Raw genomic sequence first — 15,716 nt, forward strand, 5'->3', positions numbered from 1 at the left:
GGGGTAATTGCTGCAAAGCAGATCATGGGACTGATCTGTTCATTGGTGCCTGTGCCATGGTCATCCACCCCAAACTTTGTGAGGACAGCAGTGGGTGCAACAATGGCAGGCGAAGCAGCCTAAGGCTGCAAGGTGGTGGTCTGGTAGATGCCTGTTGGGTCTGATCAAGCAAATACCAACCTGACGGTGCTGTAGGCAGTGGTAAAACAAGTCCAACCAAAAGGGGGCCAATAACATCTGTGCTGCCACTGCAATTTAAATTCCTTTTCAGGCCTGTCATCCTGTCAGTTAGATGCAAGAGGTGCTTGCGGCCTATTGGTGTTTGGTGGTGCTGTAGCATGGCGACGTTGCCAGAGCATGCAATTGGAAATTCTGCTGTTGCCTTTAGGTGTGTTGAGGAAGGGTTTGGCCTGTCCGCTGGTAGCTGGGTGAAGCTGGCTGGAACTGGACCAAACAACTTCTGGATCTGTGATCCTGGGAGCACCTTCATGGGAGAGCAAAAGGTACATTCCATCTGCTGATGCATAGGAGGACATATTGGATATGGCAGTGACTTGTGTGGCTTAGTGTGAGGTAAATGTGGTTGCCATCCAGGGGCCTGATTACACGTGTTGCAAGAGGGACTGTTATCAATGCTGGGGGACAGAGGGGCACAGCCCTGTAACCGCCACACCTGGGTTCTGAGGGATGCAAAGGGTGCTGACTGAGCTCACTTTGACAATAGTGGTTGCGTCATAAAACAAGGGGTCCCTCAAACCTGCAAAGCTCTATAATATCAGATTTAGATGACAAATTCCAGAAGCAATTGGATAAGCACAACAATAGATTGATAGAAAAAGAGGTGAGGGTTTCAGGGTGGAGGATAACACCCAGGACTCTGTTCATAATTTGGCTGCACCTCCAAGTAACTTAGGACCAGATGTACAACCATTTTTAGAAGTTCCAAATGGAGAATCAGGCTGTTTGCAACCACTAAAATGGCTTTTGCAATGTACCTATCCTATTTTGCAAGTTAGTAACCTATTACGGACTCCCAAAATAGGGTTTGCGAGTCGCAGTTAGGAAAGGGCGTGCTGCGTTTCCCTTCCTAATAGCAAGTCGCAAGGGCATGTACGATTGTTTTGCGATCGTAATGTGGTCGCAAAACAATCACAGTTTACCGCCTACTTCAAGTAGGTGGTATGCCAGTTGTAAACGGGAATGGGTCCCCAGGGGACCCTTTCCCCTTTTTTGACTGGCAGAGAAAATGCTTTTTTAAGAGCAGGCCCTGGTCCCACGGACCACTGTTTACTCTTAAAAAATGAATCAGAAAAGTTTAATTTTTCTTTTCAAAATGTATTCTGTTTTCTGTCATTGAAAATGGGATGCATTTCACACAAAAAGGTGCTTTATTTAAAAGTAAATACAGATATGGTGGTCTGCTGTACCCAACAGGCCATCATCCCTGTGTTGTTGCCCATTCTCATTGGGTCGCACATTGCAACCTGCCTCATGAATATTGATGAGGCAGGTCATTTGTCACCCCTTTGGGAATCGCTAAATATGCCTTAGAAACATTAGTACATTCGCAAAATGAAAAGATCGTACATCTGGCTCAAACTGATAAAACTAAAAAAGTGCTAATCTTGAAGGTAGACTGCACCGGAATAATGTGAGAATTCATGTGGTGGCCAAGTCTGAGCAAATTACACATATATCAATCAATCAATCAATCAACCAGGATTTATAAAGCGCGGCTAATCACCCAATAGGGTATCCAGGCACTTGGAAGTCCCAGAGGCTTATTCGAACAGCCAGATTTTGAGGGCCATACGGAATTCCAGAAGTGAAGTGATGGTCCGGAGGTGTGTGGGGAGGCTGTTCCAGGTCTTTGCTGCGATGATGTGGAAGAAGGAGCATCCTTTACTTCTGCTTTGGTAGATACGGGGAGTATGACAAGTGAAAGGCAGAGAGTAGTCTTCTTGACAATTGGTGGATGTTCAAACTGTGGTTAAAGTAGACAGGTCCTTGGTTGTTTAGAGCCTTGTGTGCGTGGGTCAGCAGCTTGAATTGGCTGAGGTGGGGTGTGATGTGGGCTCATCGGGGAAGGCCGAGGATGAGTCTGGCTACAGCGTTCTGCATGGTCTGAAGAATCTGTAGTAGGTGTGTGGTGATTCCTACATAGAAGGCGTTGCCATAGTCCAGTCTGCTGGAGATGAGGGCTTGTGTCATGGTGCGTCTCGTGTGTATGGGTAGCCACTTAAAGATCTTACATAGCATGCACAGAGCGAGCCGTTCAATGTGTTGCTACTGTTGCCAAATATCACTACTTCAGTCTTGTCTGTGCTCACAGTGCCGGACTGGGAACCAAAACGGGCCCTGGCAAAGAGCGTGGCCGGCCCCCTGGGAGTGGCCATGCTGTTTGCCAGGGCCGTTTTCAGACGATTTTGTTACAGGGGCCGATTTGGCAGCTATGCTGCAAAAACGGCCCTGTAACAAAAACGGCCCCCAGGGGCCCAAAATCGGCCCCCACCCTAGCGGTCCACGGGGAAAGCCCAGTGCCCGCTACAGCCAGTCTGGCCCTGTGTGCTCAGCTGCAGACAATTATTCTTCATCCAGTTGGCGAAGTTTGTCATGCATCTGTAAAAATTGGTTCTGGTAGTGTCATCGGTGAGTGAGAGGATAAGTTGGGTGTCTTCCGCATAGGAAATTATGTGGAGACCGTGGGATCTGACGATGTTGGTCAGTGGGGTCATATATGTGTTGAAGAGCGTGGGGCTGAGGGATGAGCCCTAGGGGACACTGCACATGATGTCCTTGGGTTCAGAGGCGAAAGGTGCGAGGTGGATCCTCTGGGTTCTTATGGTGAGGATAGAGGTGATCCATCTGAGCGTGTCCCCTTGGATGCCGATGTGGTGGAGTCTTTCGATCAGCGTGTGGTGGGATACTGTGTCAAAGGCTGCTGAGAGGTAAAGAAGGATCAAAGCTGCTGTTTCTCCTTGGTCGAGGAGGGTTTGGATGTCGTCGTGGCTAGGATCAGGGCATTTTTGGTGCTGTCATTGCTGCGGAAGCCAAAATTGGGAGGCATCCAGTAACCCGTTATGCTTCAGGTGTGTCATGAGTTGATGATCTTTTTCAGTAACTTTTCTTGGAATGGGAGCATGTAGATTATCTGGTAGATTTTGAGTTTGCTGGGGTCGGCAGAGGTTTTTTGAGTAGTGGTCTGAGTTCAGCGTGTTTCCAGGTATCGGGAAATGTTGAAGTGGTGATAGAGGTTTCAGTAGGGTGATGAGTTCCTGGCTGATCCTTTGGTTTCCGAGGTTGAAGATGTGGTGTGGGCATGGGTCTGTTGGGAGCTCCTGAGTGGATGGATTTTATGGTGGGGGTGGTGTCCTGGGTGGAAAGGATGTTCCAGGTGGTCAGTGTGTGGCTAGTGCCGTTACGGTGGTGAGGTATCTGTCAAGAAAGTCAGTAGGTGTGGGTTGGGGTTCAAAGTTTCTGTATATGATTGCAATCTTGTTGTGGAAGAAGTGGACAAGGATGTCGCACAGCCCCTGTGAGGGTGTGATGTTGTTTTCGCTGACAGCCGGGTTGGAGAATTCCTTAATTATGTTGAAATGTTCCTTGGTGGAGTTGGCACTTGCTTCAATGCTTGCAGCAAGAGGTGTCTTCTTTGTTGCCCTCAGTAGGTGGTAGTAAAGGTTGAGGGAGGTCTTGAAGGCTGCCCTGTTGGAGGTGTACTAGCTGGTGCGCCATCTCCTCTCCAACTGTTTGCTGTCTCGTTTCACTGTTCTGAGTTCTTGGGTGTACCAGCTGGCTTTTTTAGAGGATTTTCCTTGGATTTTGCTCTTGATGGGGACAAGGTTTGGAGGTGTTGAGGGCATTCACCCAATTATTGGCCTTGGAGGTTTTGTTCCACCTCCGGTGGGAGGCGTTGATCATCTTGGGGGCGGCCGTGCAGGGGCATAAGATGCTGAAGTGAAGGATGGAGTGATCGGTCCATCTAAGTTCTGTGACATGGCTGAATTTTATGATTTTTCTGGAGGTGAAAATTCGTCCCAGCATGTGTCCTGCAGTGTGTGTAGGGTCTTGGACAATCTAAGGCAATCTGAGGCTGCTCATACCGTTGATGAGATGTGCTATGTTTTTTTCGTTGGGGTCTTTGATGTGAAAATTTCACGAAGGTCACGAAGGAAAATGTTGTCCTTGGAGTCTAAGGCTAGGGGTGCAAGGAAGATTGCAATGGTGTTGCAGAAGTTGGAGCGCTGGCCTGAGGATCGGTATGTGAGGGTGTCTCTGAAGGTTGTCTTGTTGCCTGTGTGGAGCTTGAAGTTGAGATGTTCCTTGAGGAGGAAAAGAGGTGGTGTTGTCGGTGGTGGTGGTACACTGTATGGTATCTTTGTGGAGGATGGCTGTTCTTCCTCCCGGCTTGTTGGTCAGGTCCTGGTGAGTGATTCTTTGATCCGTCAGGGATCACTGTGGCAATTTCTGGACCAGATGTGGGGTTGAGCCAGGCCTGAGTGAAAAATACGGGTGCAAGGGTGGCGATAAGATCCCATAATTTGGTGGAATGCTTACATAGCGAGTATGTTTAGAGAAGGGCACATGCAAGTTGGTGTTTTCTTCAGGTGGTGTCTGTGGTGTGTTCAGGGTGGGGCTGGTGTGTGTGCAGTGGCAGTTGATGTGGCAGTGGGTGCAGGTGAAAGGTCCTACCGTGGAGCATGAGTTAGCGTTGTGGTAGTGTCTGTTGCAGTGTCTGGGGTCGAGGGTGTAGAGCTCAGAGTTGGTGTATCTTGAGGGGCAGGAGAGCCATGGGTCATGGCGCTGGGCACGATCCAGGCGCAGAAGGTTTTCGGTGTGGCAGCAGCGTGGTTGCGCTGCAGCCTGCATTAAATAAGTCCTGGGGTGGGCAGGACTTCTGTTGGTGGGATGAACGGTGAGTGGAAAGAACCCCAGTGGGAAAACTCAGGTCGCTATATTGTCACTGGATAAGTCTGAAACAAGCAGGAACTGGAGGCCTCAGGCAGGTGGCAAGATAGGTGTCCATGTGCCTACAGTTCACGGAAAGGATGTTGATTGCACTATTTGGCAGCAAGGCATTCTCGTTTCTGTTTATAGAGGAAAAGGCATATAGCCTTGGCGGTGAAGCCCTGTCTGGGGCAGATCCTAGACCAATAATAACGCGGATTCTAAATTGCAGGGACAAATTTGCAATCCTATGCCTCAATAGGCTCAAACTAGTCCTCCAATTCAACGGACACAGATGTCATTGTAACCAGATCTCATCCTACTTGTGCAGGAAGCTAGAAGGACATTTCTAGAAGAAATGCTCCATTAAATACTCATTCATTCAATGATGTTCCTGACATATTTTTGTTGTTTAGAAAATGTTGGTTAAAGGACCGATTGCATTGTTCATTCAGCATTTTTGAGAACTTGGTATGTATAGATGCAAATCTGATGGGAAAACAATTCAGTTCTGTTTAGTTTCCAATATGTTGACTGTAGACATGAGAGTTTTTGATCTTGTTGATTATAACACGGAGGGACTCTGTGGATCTAATTGTGTACACAGCAGTCCCTCCCCCACGTATTGAGCATATCATTGATGGTTATGAATAACACCAGTTGGGGTTGGGTATTTCTGCTGTGTAGGGTGGAACCATCTGCTGACAATTAGGGATGGCATGGGTGGGGAGAAGGAGGGGAGTTACTACAGGGCACAAATGCTGCATAATATCAGAGGGTAATTTTGGCATTACTTAACTTATCCACACTCCTACCATCAAGCTTACATTGATTATTGGGCATCTTCAAGGGCTCAATATCCCTCATATGGGTCATTAAGTACTGGCTTATTTTGATCCCCGTAGGGCAGATATCGATGTGTTGTAAGACACATACACCAACATGGGATATTCCATCATTTGCAACTACATGGGGATGGCAAAGAGGCTTTGCACCCTGTTTATCCTATTTTAGAACTATTGTAACCGAGAAAACAGTGAGTTTCACTGTTCAGGTGTAGCTGTCGGGCACACACGGGCATATTGATGCATTACCGCTGGTGTTACTTAATATATATGCTTCCAATCTTGACTCTCCTGAATATTTTGACAACTTAATGCCCATGTGTCATGTGTCCCAGTGCTCTGGGGAGGAGATTTCATATCAGCAGAGATCAATCGAACTGCCTCGCTAGCATGCAAGACATTAAATACAATAATATAACTGTACGGGCTAATGAATGTATGGAGGGTGTTGACTCCTATACCTTAAACTCTTCAGTCCACACTGCTACTTCCTGCATTGACTACTTGCTGATGTTGCAGTATCTGACAACAAGAACCTTGTCGGATCACCCCCCTGGGGAGCTAATGCTAAATATCCGTAACACTCTACAAAGGATCAGACACTGGTGGCTGGAGTGAGTAATGAGTTGCTGGAACCAGTGTTCAAGTTCAAAATAACTATAACAGGCAATCAGTTCCAGAAAGCAAAACCCTAAGGGAAGCCTTTCAGGCTTATACAAGAAGTATGTATTACCAAAGAGTCAGGAATCCTTAAATCCCTAAGAACCCAATTAGACATGATGCAGAGAGGTATTGAAGGGTTAGATAAAATATGAAACTGACAAAAACAGGACTACTCTGCTAGTTTTGAAAGAGTTCCCTGGAACAAGCGACAAAGAAGTACTTTGCATAGGAAAGCATACTAGAGCTAGGGCATTTGGTGAGGGTGATTATCCAGGCAGAATGCTGGCCTGCGTGTTGAAGGTCACCCAGAAGAACAAATAAATTGTGGGTATACAAAACCAGAAGAGGGGAGTTGTGACCTCCACAGTTGATATCTCAAATGTCTTTTATACACATGCTATAGAGCACAATACTCAGAGACATAGGTAGCTATTTAGATAATGTAACAGTTGCTTGGGTGGTAAGTGAGATCACAGATAGCCTTAATTTTCCTATTATAATTGAGGATATCAAATTGGCTATAGCTGCCTTTGCTAGTGGGAAGGCCCGCTGGAGTGATAGCCTCATGGTAGAATTTTATAAAGATTTCTCTGACCTTCTGACACAACGATTTCTGGATGAACATAATGAAACTGTAAATAAATGGATGCTGGCTCCCACCATGTTGAGAGGCAGTGATCTTAGTTATCCTGAAACCGGGCTGTGACATGGCGTAATGTTCCTCGTATAAACCTCAGTCATTACTAAGTGTCAACAATAAACTTTTTGCTAAAATTCTTCCTCAGAGGCTGGAATCCTTGATGCAGAGACTAGTATTTTCTGATCAGACAATGCTGTGGAATTTATGCGTTATGGCTATTTCACTTAAAGTGGATCCTAGGTTACCTGAACAGGCAATACGTCTAGATGCAGAAGAGGCTTTTGACGCTCTTGAGTGATATTTTATGCTGTAGGTATTACTGAGAATGAGACAGGGTGCATACATTTTTATGTTAGTTAACCTCCTATATACAGGCCCTTCTGCACTAATGAACGTGACCTGGGTGCATTCAATACATATCTATCAATTACATATTATTATGAACCAATAATATCCCCCATTGCTACCTTACATAGAGCTTCCAAAGGCACAGTCCTCTTTTCTTCCGCGAAGTTTAACTGGTGGGCACTGGAATAATGCTAGGCTATCTCCAACCACCCCCTAAAGCATTCTCCTCTTATGGTTTTGAAGAACCTAAATCATATCTTTCCTGGAGTTCTTTTTGTATTTTTCATTTTCAGATATCAGTAGAGCTGCTTGTGTTTTCGGCAGAGAGCTTTAAAGTTATTGAATGTCACAAATGTGTTCAACCTACATGCCTTTCTAAGTGAAGCGTCCAAATGTATGATATTCAATTCGCAGGAGACTGCATGCCATTTGTGTTTAGCTTGATAATGTCCATGTTCTTTTTCCCTCAAAAACCCCAATTGCAGACACCTATGAAAGGAGCCTATGATTAAGAAAAAGTAGTCCATATTCTCCCCAGAAAAGCACCTGAAGACCTATCAGCATACAGCTATGTAAATAAAGTGAAATTAAATTTCCAAGTCACTAAGTCAAACATTAATGAGTATTAAATGCAGACGCAGAATTGCTCAAACATTAACTTTTTTTTCTTCCTATTTAGGACTGTCCTAGTGCCATAAGGAAGAAAATAATGGACACAGAATTTGCACATATCTATTTGGACAAGCTTCCTCTTTTAGTTTGGGCAAAGCATGCCACACCAGAGCAGTATAAGAGACTACAGATATACAATGGTTGCTTTGGATGGGATAAAGTCGCCTGGAACAGTGAGTTTTATGTATTTGTTTTTTGCTTTCCTGGCAGCCTTTAGATAAATGAAAAGAAAAGGTCCCTCTATTAATATACTTCGAATCAATTCAGTTTCATCACTTTCAGAATGACTTAGCAGATGTGATATATTCCACAGCAAATCTGGAGAGGTGCAGGCATCTTTCCAGCATTTGTTCACCAGATTTAAGATGAACTCATCTATATCCACCACATCCCATGACTGGTAATTTCAGTTAAATCATAAAACAAGTCTTTGGTACACACGATCCACCATACACCTCATCCCCTTCTGTATCACACTAGAACCATCAATATAGTGGTATTAATATATTGAAACCCAGAATTAGAACATCATCATTTAAATACTTCAATTACACCATGCAGCACCCTTGAAAATACTACACAATTCATACTATCACAACTTCATCACCTCACTCAAGCACACATGAAAGTCTGACATGCAATGTGCAACAGACAATTTCCACAGTCTTCCACAAGCACTCATTAATGAACTACTTCTATCAGAAAACGACAACCTTTTTGACACTTTTTTATTGTAGTTAATAGGTCACTAGGTAACAAAAGTTACACCTAATTCGTACACCAAACTTGCCTGACAGACAATTAAGGGCTGAACTGGTCCTTCTGAATAATGAAACCAGCAATTAAATTAAATCTTAATCTAACACTAACACAGGCCACTGTAAACGGTAATCACCCAATGAGAAATGTAATCTACTCGAGTCACCATTACCCTACAAATCTTCCCTTGTGTATAATTAGTTGAATAGTACGTCCTGATCATTGGCAGCAAGAATCATCTTTGGTCCTCAGATTTCTGTCTCAAAGTCTTTAGACTATACCTTAACTCAACTCTATGAGGTCTGGGTGTGCAGCTACTTGAACGATCTGGGTTTCATTCTCACGTAGAGGATCCTTCTAATTACCTAAGATATTTCAGTTGAATGCTTTCCTTGCTGGTGTGGTACTGAACTAATTTGCAACTCGCTAAATAGGTTTTGCGACTCGCTATTAGGAAGGGGCGTTCCCTTCCTAATAGCGACCGCAAAGCTATGTACCAAACACTCACAAATTACCGCCCTCTTCAAGTGGTAATGGAGTCCCCAGGGGACCCCTTCCCCTTTGTGACAGGCTCTGTAAATATTTTTTAAGGGCAGGCAGTGGTCCCAGACCACTACCTGACCTTAAAAAATGAAACGAAAACGTTTAATTTTTTTTTTTTTAAATGCATCCTGTTTCGCTTTAAGGAAAACGGGCTGCATTAAAAAAAAAACTGCTTTATTTAAAAGGAGTGCCAGACATGGTGGTCTACTGTGCCCAGCAGACCACCATACCTGGGAGGTCCTGCCATTCCCAATGGGGTCGCAAATTGCGAGTGGCTCATTAATATTCATGAGCCTTGCAATTTGCGTCCCCATTGGGAATCGCAAACAGTGTCTTTGACACTGTTGTACATCCCATTTGGTGACTCGCAAATTGTGAGTCGCTATTGCGATGCAATTTGCGAGTCGTACATCTGTCTCATGGTCTTCTAATTCATCTGACCAGCTTTTCCTATCGCCACATGTGAACACTACTTTCAAATCCGTAGACTTCTCTGAAGTCTTGGCAGCCTTTGATGCAGTAGATCATAATATCCTTCTTGTGCAGCCGTCCATATTAAGCACACATTTTCACCATAGGAGGCTGTTGTAATGTGCTTATTATCTATACACTCTCCCTACTCTGGTTCTCTGCCTGCCTGCTCAGCCTTTGATGAGGTATGATAGAATGTTGAGGGTGGTTTGGATTCTAGTGGGATCAGTTGGTGAGAAGGGGCTGAGCAGGGAGGACGCTGCTCCTGGTGGGGCATTAAGAAGGAACAGAACATCTCCTGATAACCTGTAACATGTGATTTGGATCTGAAGAATAAATCATCTATCGTTAATACAAGACCATGCCTGCGCTCATTCATTCATTTTAACACTGGCGACTAGTGTTTTGCGAGTGTGATTTTGGGTTAAGGGATACCCTAAATTTGACATGGGTTATAAATTCCCATAGTGTTTATTGTGAGTGTGTTTAGGGTTAAGGGATACCCTAAATTTGTCATGAGTTATGGTTACTCATAGTTATCGCTAGAGTGTTTTTAGGGTTAAGGGATACCCTGATTTGCCAGTTATAGTTACCCATAAAGTATTTTGGGTTTAATGGTACCCTATGTTTGTTAGGGTTAAGGGATAATGGGGCCTATGCATCAACAATGCCATTTGCGATTCCTTATTAGCGAAAAATAAGGAATCGCTAATAAGGAATAGCAAAAGGCTATGCATGTAGGAATCGCTATTCAAATAGCGATTCCTTAATATTCCTTATTACCGAATCGGTAATACCGAATCGGTAATAAGGAATACCTACCCATTCATTCCTATGGGCTTGGAGGCCCATAGGAATGAATGTAAAGCCAGTCTGTATTAGCGATTCGGTATTACCGAATCGCTAATAGCGGGAGCACTTTCAAGGGTGCCAGGGTGTCAAAAGGACACCCTGTTGCACCCCTGAAAATGATATGTGCACATATGTTGCACACACACATGCTCTAAGGGCATGTGTGTGCGCAACATGAAACTTTGAAAAATGCACAAAAGTGCATTTTTCAAAGTTTTTGCAAATTACCATGCAGTTCATCCTCATGGTAATTTGCTCCCCCTATTAGCGAAATCGCTAATTTTTTAACTTTGATGCATTGCATTTAAGGAATCTCACTTTGGGATTCCTTAAATGCAATCGCTATTTAAGGAATCGGTATTTAAGGAATCCCTATTTAAAGAATCGCTATTTAAGGATTCCTTAAATAGCGATTTCTGCTTTTGGGTTGATGCATTGGGATTGGGTATTTTTTACTTAATACTGGGAGCTATTACCGAATCGGTATTTTACCGACTGGATTTTGGGTTGATGCATGAGGCTGTTAGTCTTAGATCTGTCTTAGTGGTAGATCTGTTTTGTCTTAGTTGTGCAGTTTAGGGTTGTAGATCCCTGTTCTGCCGCAGTCTTGTGTCTTTTTATGAGGCACAATGGGTACGTTGTGGGGTGTAGTGTCTTGTATCCATAGTTGTAGTGTGAATTTTCATCCTAGCTTTGCAATTTTGTTTTTGATCATTATCAGGGAAGGGATGGTGTTTAATGTTTTGGTTATTCATCTTCCTTTTCTACTAAATGTGTGTTAAATTTATCTTCATGCATTTTACTGTATATGATCATTATCGCTGGGGGGGTGATGTTTAATTAGTTGTTACTAATGCATCCTCCTATGCTCAGTGAGTGTTGTATCATCATAACACATGTTGATTGTTTTCAAATATTATAAGGGGGGAGATGTGTTGTAATGTGCTTATTATCTATACACTCTCCCTACTCTGGTTCTCTGCCTGCCTGCTCAGCCTTTGATGAGGTATGATAGAATGTTGAGGGTGGTTTGGATTCTAGTGGGATCAGTTGGTGAGAAGGGGCTGAGCAGGGAGGACGCTGCTCCTGGTGGGGCATTAAGAAGGAACAGAACATCTCCTGATAACCTGTAACATGTGATTTGGATCTGAAGAATAAATCATCTATCGTTAATACAAGACCATGCCTGCGCTCATTCATTCATTTTAACAGAGGCTTTTACTCTATTCTAACTGAATGGCTACTGTGAGAAAAAAACTGGGCCCTTTTCTTTCAACCTCAAACACCTGCCATTAATGGGTATGGAAGGATCTGCCTAAACCCCAGATCTCTTTACAGTTAATTAAGACCTCTATATAAATTGGGCACCAACTTTAAAAGTGGCCTGTAATCATTTGGAAACGACACTGTACTATCAAATTACGGAGTCGACCCAGTAACCCTAAGAACCAGGGTAATTATATTCTGCAAATGACTGTGGTTCACTTGGGATAGCATTAGCCCAAAGGGATAATTATATGTAGTGAATTAAAACACATGTAAGGGAAAAAGCTTAAGGAAGCCTAACACACATAGAAACAACCAAAAAGGAAAATATTGCAAATTTAACGATGGTGTCAATCTTATCACGTTAGTCCCAACCCATAAATTGTTAGCCACGTAACTTTACACATTTTGGACTGGCTTAATCGCACCAAATTGGATGTTACATGGCTGTAGCTCCATTTGTTTCAAGCACACAGATCTTTGACTGTGCTATTGATTGAGCCCACTACACCGCGTTCCAAGAGATTGCTTTTCCTCGAGGGCTCTACAAGTGTTCTTGTTTGGATCAGCTCTTGTCCTATTCACACTTGGACCTACCTAACCTCAGTTACTTCTGTTGATGGCTGTCTTCCTTGATAATTACTGTACAGACCATAGGCTGTTGGTTATATGTCTTGCAACACTTTTGTCCTGATGATGGCCCTGGTCAAGTTTACCGTTGGGCTGAAACTTTTACTTTAATAAATATGGACTACTATAATGTTGTGCTTTATTCGCTTCCTTGATAATGATGCTTTCTTACATTTAACTACCTGTAAACCACTTTTGTTGAATTAATGGTAGCCATTTATTCTGTACACTGTGTATCAATGTTGTATGATTTGCCCCCTAATCACTGGCTTTGATTAAAGCTTGCCATGCCTGACCAACCTTTGACATGTCATGTGTAAAGTTGTGTGGCCAGCAATTTATGGGTTGGGACTAACGGGATAACATTGACAAAGTATGATTTAATTAACCAATATTTTCCTTTTGGGTGTTTTTATGTGTGTTAGGCTTTATCATGTGATTTCGTTTTCCTTACATGTAATTTAATTTAACTACATAACATTACTCCTTTGGGCCTATGCTATAGTAAGTGAACCACAGACATTTGCAGAATATGCAAACGACAAGCAGGTGTACAACAAATGTTCATGAGAGGCGAAATCCCATACAAAAATGCTCCTCTTTTTGATGTAAGGCATGATAAGACACACCTTTTACTATTAAAAAACACCAAAAATAGAAGTGATACAAAGTCTAGGGCTGATCTTCAATTTGAGACTCATGACATCTTCGGTCTCAAAGTACCTGCTCTAGAGAACATGACAATGTGGGATTTCTTTTCGGTTCTGAAGCACCCCTAAACCTTCAAATTCAATCAATGGTTCAAATTAGTTTTCCCTCTGGTATAAAATTCAAACCACTGCTTCCACTCTTATCCTTAAGAGCCAAGCTCTCTTGGTACATGCTGCATTGAATTCTCATCTTGATTACTGCAATGCTCTTTATGCAGATCAGCCAACAAATTCTATATGTAGACTACAGAGTGCTCAAAATGCAGTTGTCAGAACAATAAATGATTCGAAGAAAAGTGACCATGTTTCCGCGACTTGTCACGCCTTCCACTGACTCCCAGTTCATTAACTCATTGCTCGGGTTTCATAACAAGGCCAAAATAGCTCTCTACCGAAATTTCACTTGGCTCAAGAACACAGGAGTCTTCAAACTACAATTGACAGATAAGTTTATTGAGCATGAAACTGACGAGTTGCTGGTGGCACAACAGGTACAGTACCGACTGCCCAATCATTTAAAAAGCATTCCACATAGAGCCTTGATCAACAGTAACACGGTTCCATGAGCTAATGCACGAGTGCTTGCACATATATACTACATGGCTTTTCCCTTTTAGAAAACAATACACATTCTTAACAAGCAATGCAGTTTCTACATAAACCTTTGTAATTACTACAATACCAAAAACAGAAAAAAAACACATGAGGAAAAAAACATCGAACCAAAAACAAGTACTAGTGTAAGCAAGCACAATCAATACAAATTATCCATTATATCTATTAACATAAGCTAAACTCTAAATCTAAGATCCTCCCCTGACTGCTGCATCCCACCCATGCCCCCGGGCCATGTTCTTTGACCATTACACTCTCACCTTCACACGGTCCAGACACTGATTAATTCATACCCAACATACCATAATGCTCCAAAGTTTCACCTTGCTTTTGTCCAACTTCTCCTCTCTGTTTCTCACTTTTACCACACAGCCACTGTTCACCCATTGTCCATCCTCCACTTTGACACTATTTTTCTTTTCTTCCAGGATTTTAGCTGCTGGACCATCCTTCTTTACATGTACAGGTTAACACGCACGAACCATCTCACCTACTTAATGCTCTGCAACTTTTACTCTATTCCTATCATCGAAATATTTTTTCTGTTTCTCTTGTACTTTCTCAACCTTCAGTAATAATAAGGCTGGGCAGCAAACTTCGCTCCTCTGGCGGAGTTTGCGGAGTTTTGCACACTCTTTGCTCCGCTGGAAACACTGTGCCAAAAAACTCTAATAATTCCGCCACATAGCGGAGTTTGCCACCCAGTCCAAATCAGTGCATGGACTGCAGCCGTAAGCCCACCCTTTACTGAGCCGTCTCTCCCTACACTTCCGCACAAAAGAAAGTTTCATCAACTACTACTACACCATCTTCCCCTGGGTATCGCACAATACTAGGGTGAAAAAACGATGATATTTCCAACGCAGACGTGTGGCAGACTGGGCCTGTCCTTATTCGAACCAGGCCAGCTTCCATTTGTATTATTTGCTCTACATAGCCCAGAATCTCCTCCTTTCTGAGCACGGCAACTAAGTACGTTTTACATGTCAATATGCGCACTTTTATTTCAAGTGTGTAACCACCGCTTGTGAACACCGCATAACCCATCCTTCCTCTACCTATGGAGACCTGCTAGAGAGAGTAGGTACCCCCTCCCTCTGGACCGGAGGCAACAGTAGCTGAGCCCCCATATGGCAGGTAACAGCAACTGACGCTCTACCCATTCAACACACCTCCTCTGATGTAATTGCTGTGATTATTTATGTAAATGGACTGAACAACAAATACATTAATTTGCCCCTGTGGTAGAGCTTTTTTTCCTTTGAGATGACGAAGGGCTTTGGAAATGTGCTCTCTTTGTGTGAATGGATCACAATCAGCAGACCGCTCTCTTTGTATGAAGGGATCACAATTGGCAGACCTCTCTTTGTGAGAATGGATTACAATTGGCAGACCACTATCTTTGTGTGAATGGATCACAATCGGCAGACCGCTGGGAGCTGGACACTGGTGCCATTCTCTGTGTCTCTGTGGGGTTGTACTGGTGGGACTGAGTGGGAACACTTCGCTCTGTTCTCTCCAATGTAGTGAGTGACTGTGCTTTTCAGACCAGCCCTTCCCACCCCACGTTTATTACCATCCATGGCAACAGTTCTGCGGGCTGAACTTTTGCCCCTTCAGCTCCCAAGCTGACATTGATTGATGAGGGCTCAGCGCAACTGAACTGCACACTCTGTTTCTTCCACAGTGGCTATGGGTGATTTTTGGTAAACAACCTTTACAACGCAACTTTTACAACGCACTACCATTACAACT

General features: G+C 43.5%; 1 protein-coding gene across 1 annotated transcript in view; it reads left to right on the forward strand.

Moving 5' to 3' along the window:
- Positions 1-15,716, forward strand: part of LOC146810406 (alpha-N-acetylgalactosaminide alpha-2,6-sialyltransferase 2-like) — a 547,614-nt gene that overhangs the window by 376,119 nt on the left and 155,779 nt on the right. The window contains exon 3 of the mRNA XM_085614424.1: positions 8,123-8,288. Coding sequence (XP_085470550.1) covers positions 8,123-8,288 — 166 coding nt within the window. The remainder of the gene's footprint in view (positions 1-8,122; positions 8,289-15,716) is intronic.

The sequence above is a fragment of the Triturus cristatus genome, chromosome 7 (genome assembly GCF_964204655.1).
Source record: "Triturus cristatus chromosome 7, aTriCri1.1, whole genome shotgun sequence".
In the NCBI taxonomy this organism is placed as follows: domain Eukaryota; kingdom Metazoa; phylum Chordata; class Amphibia; order Caudata; family Salamandridae; genus Triturus; species Triturus cristatus.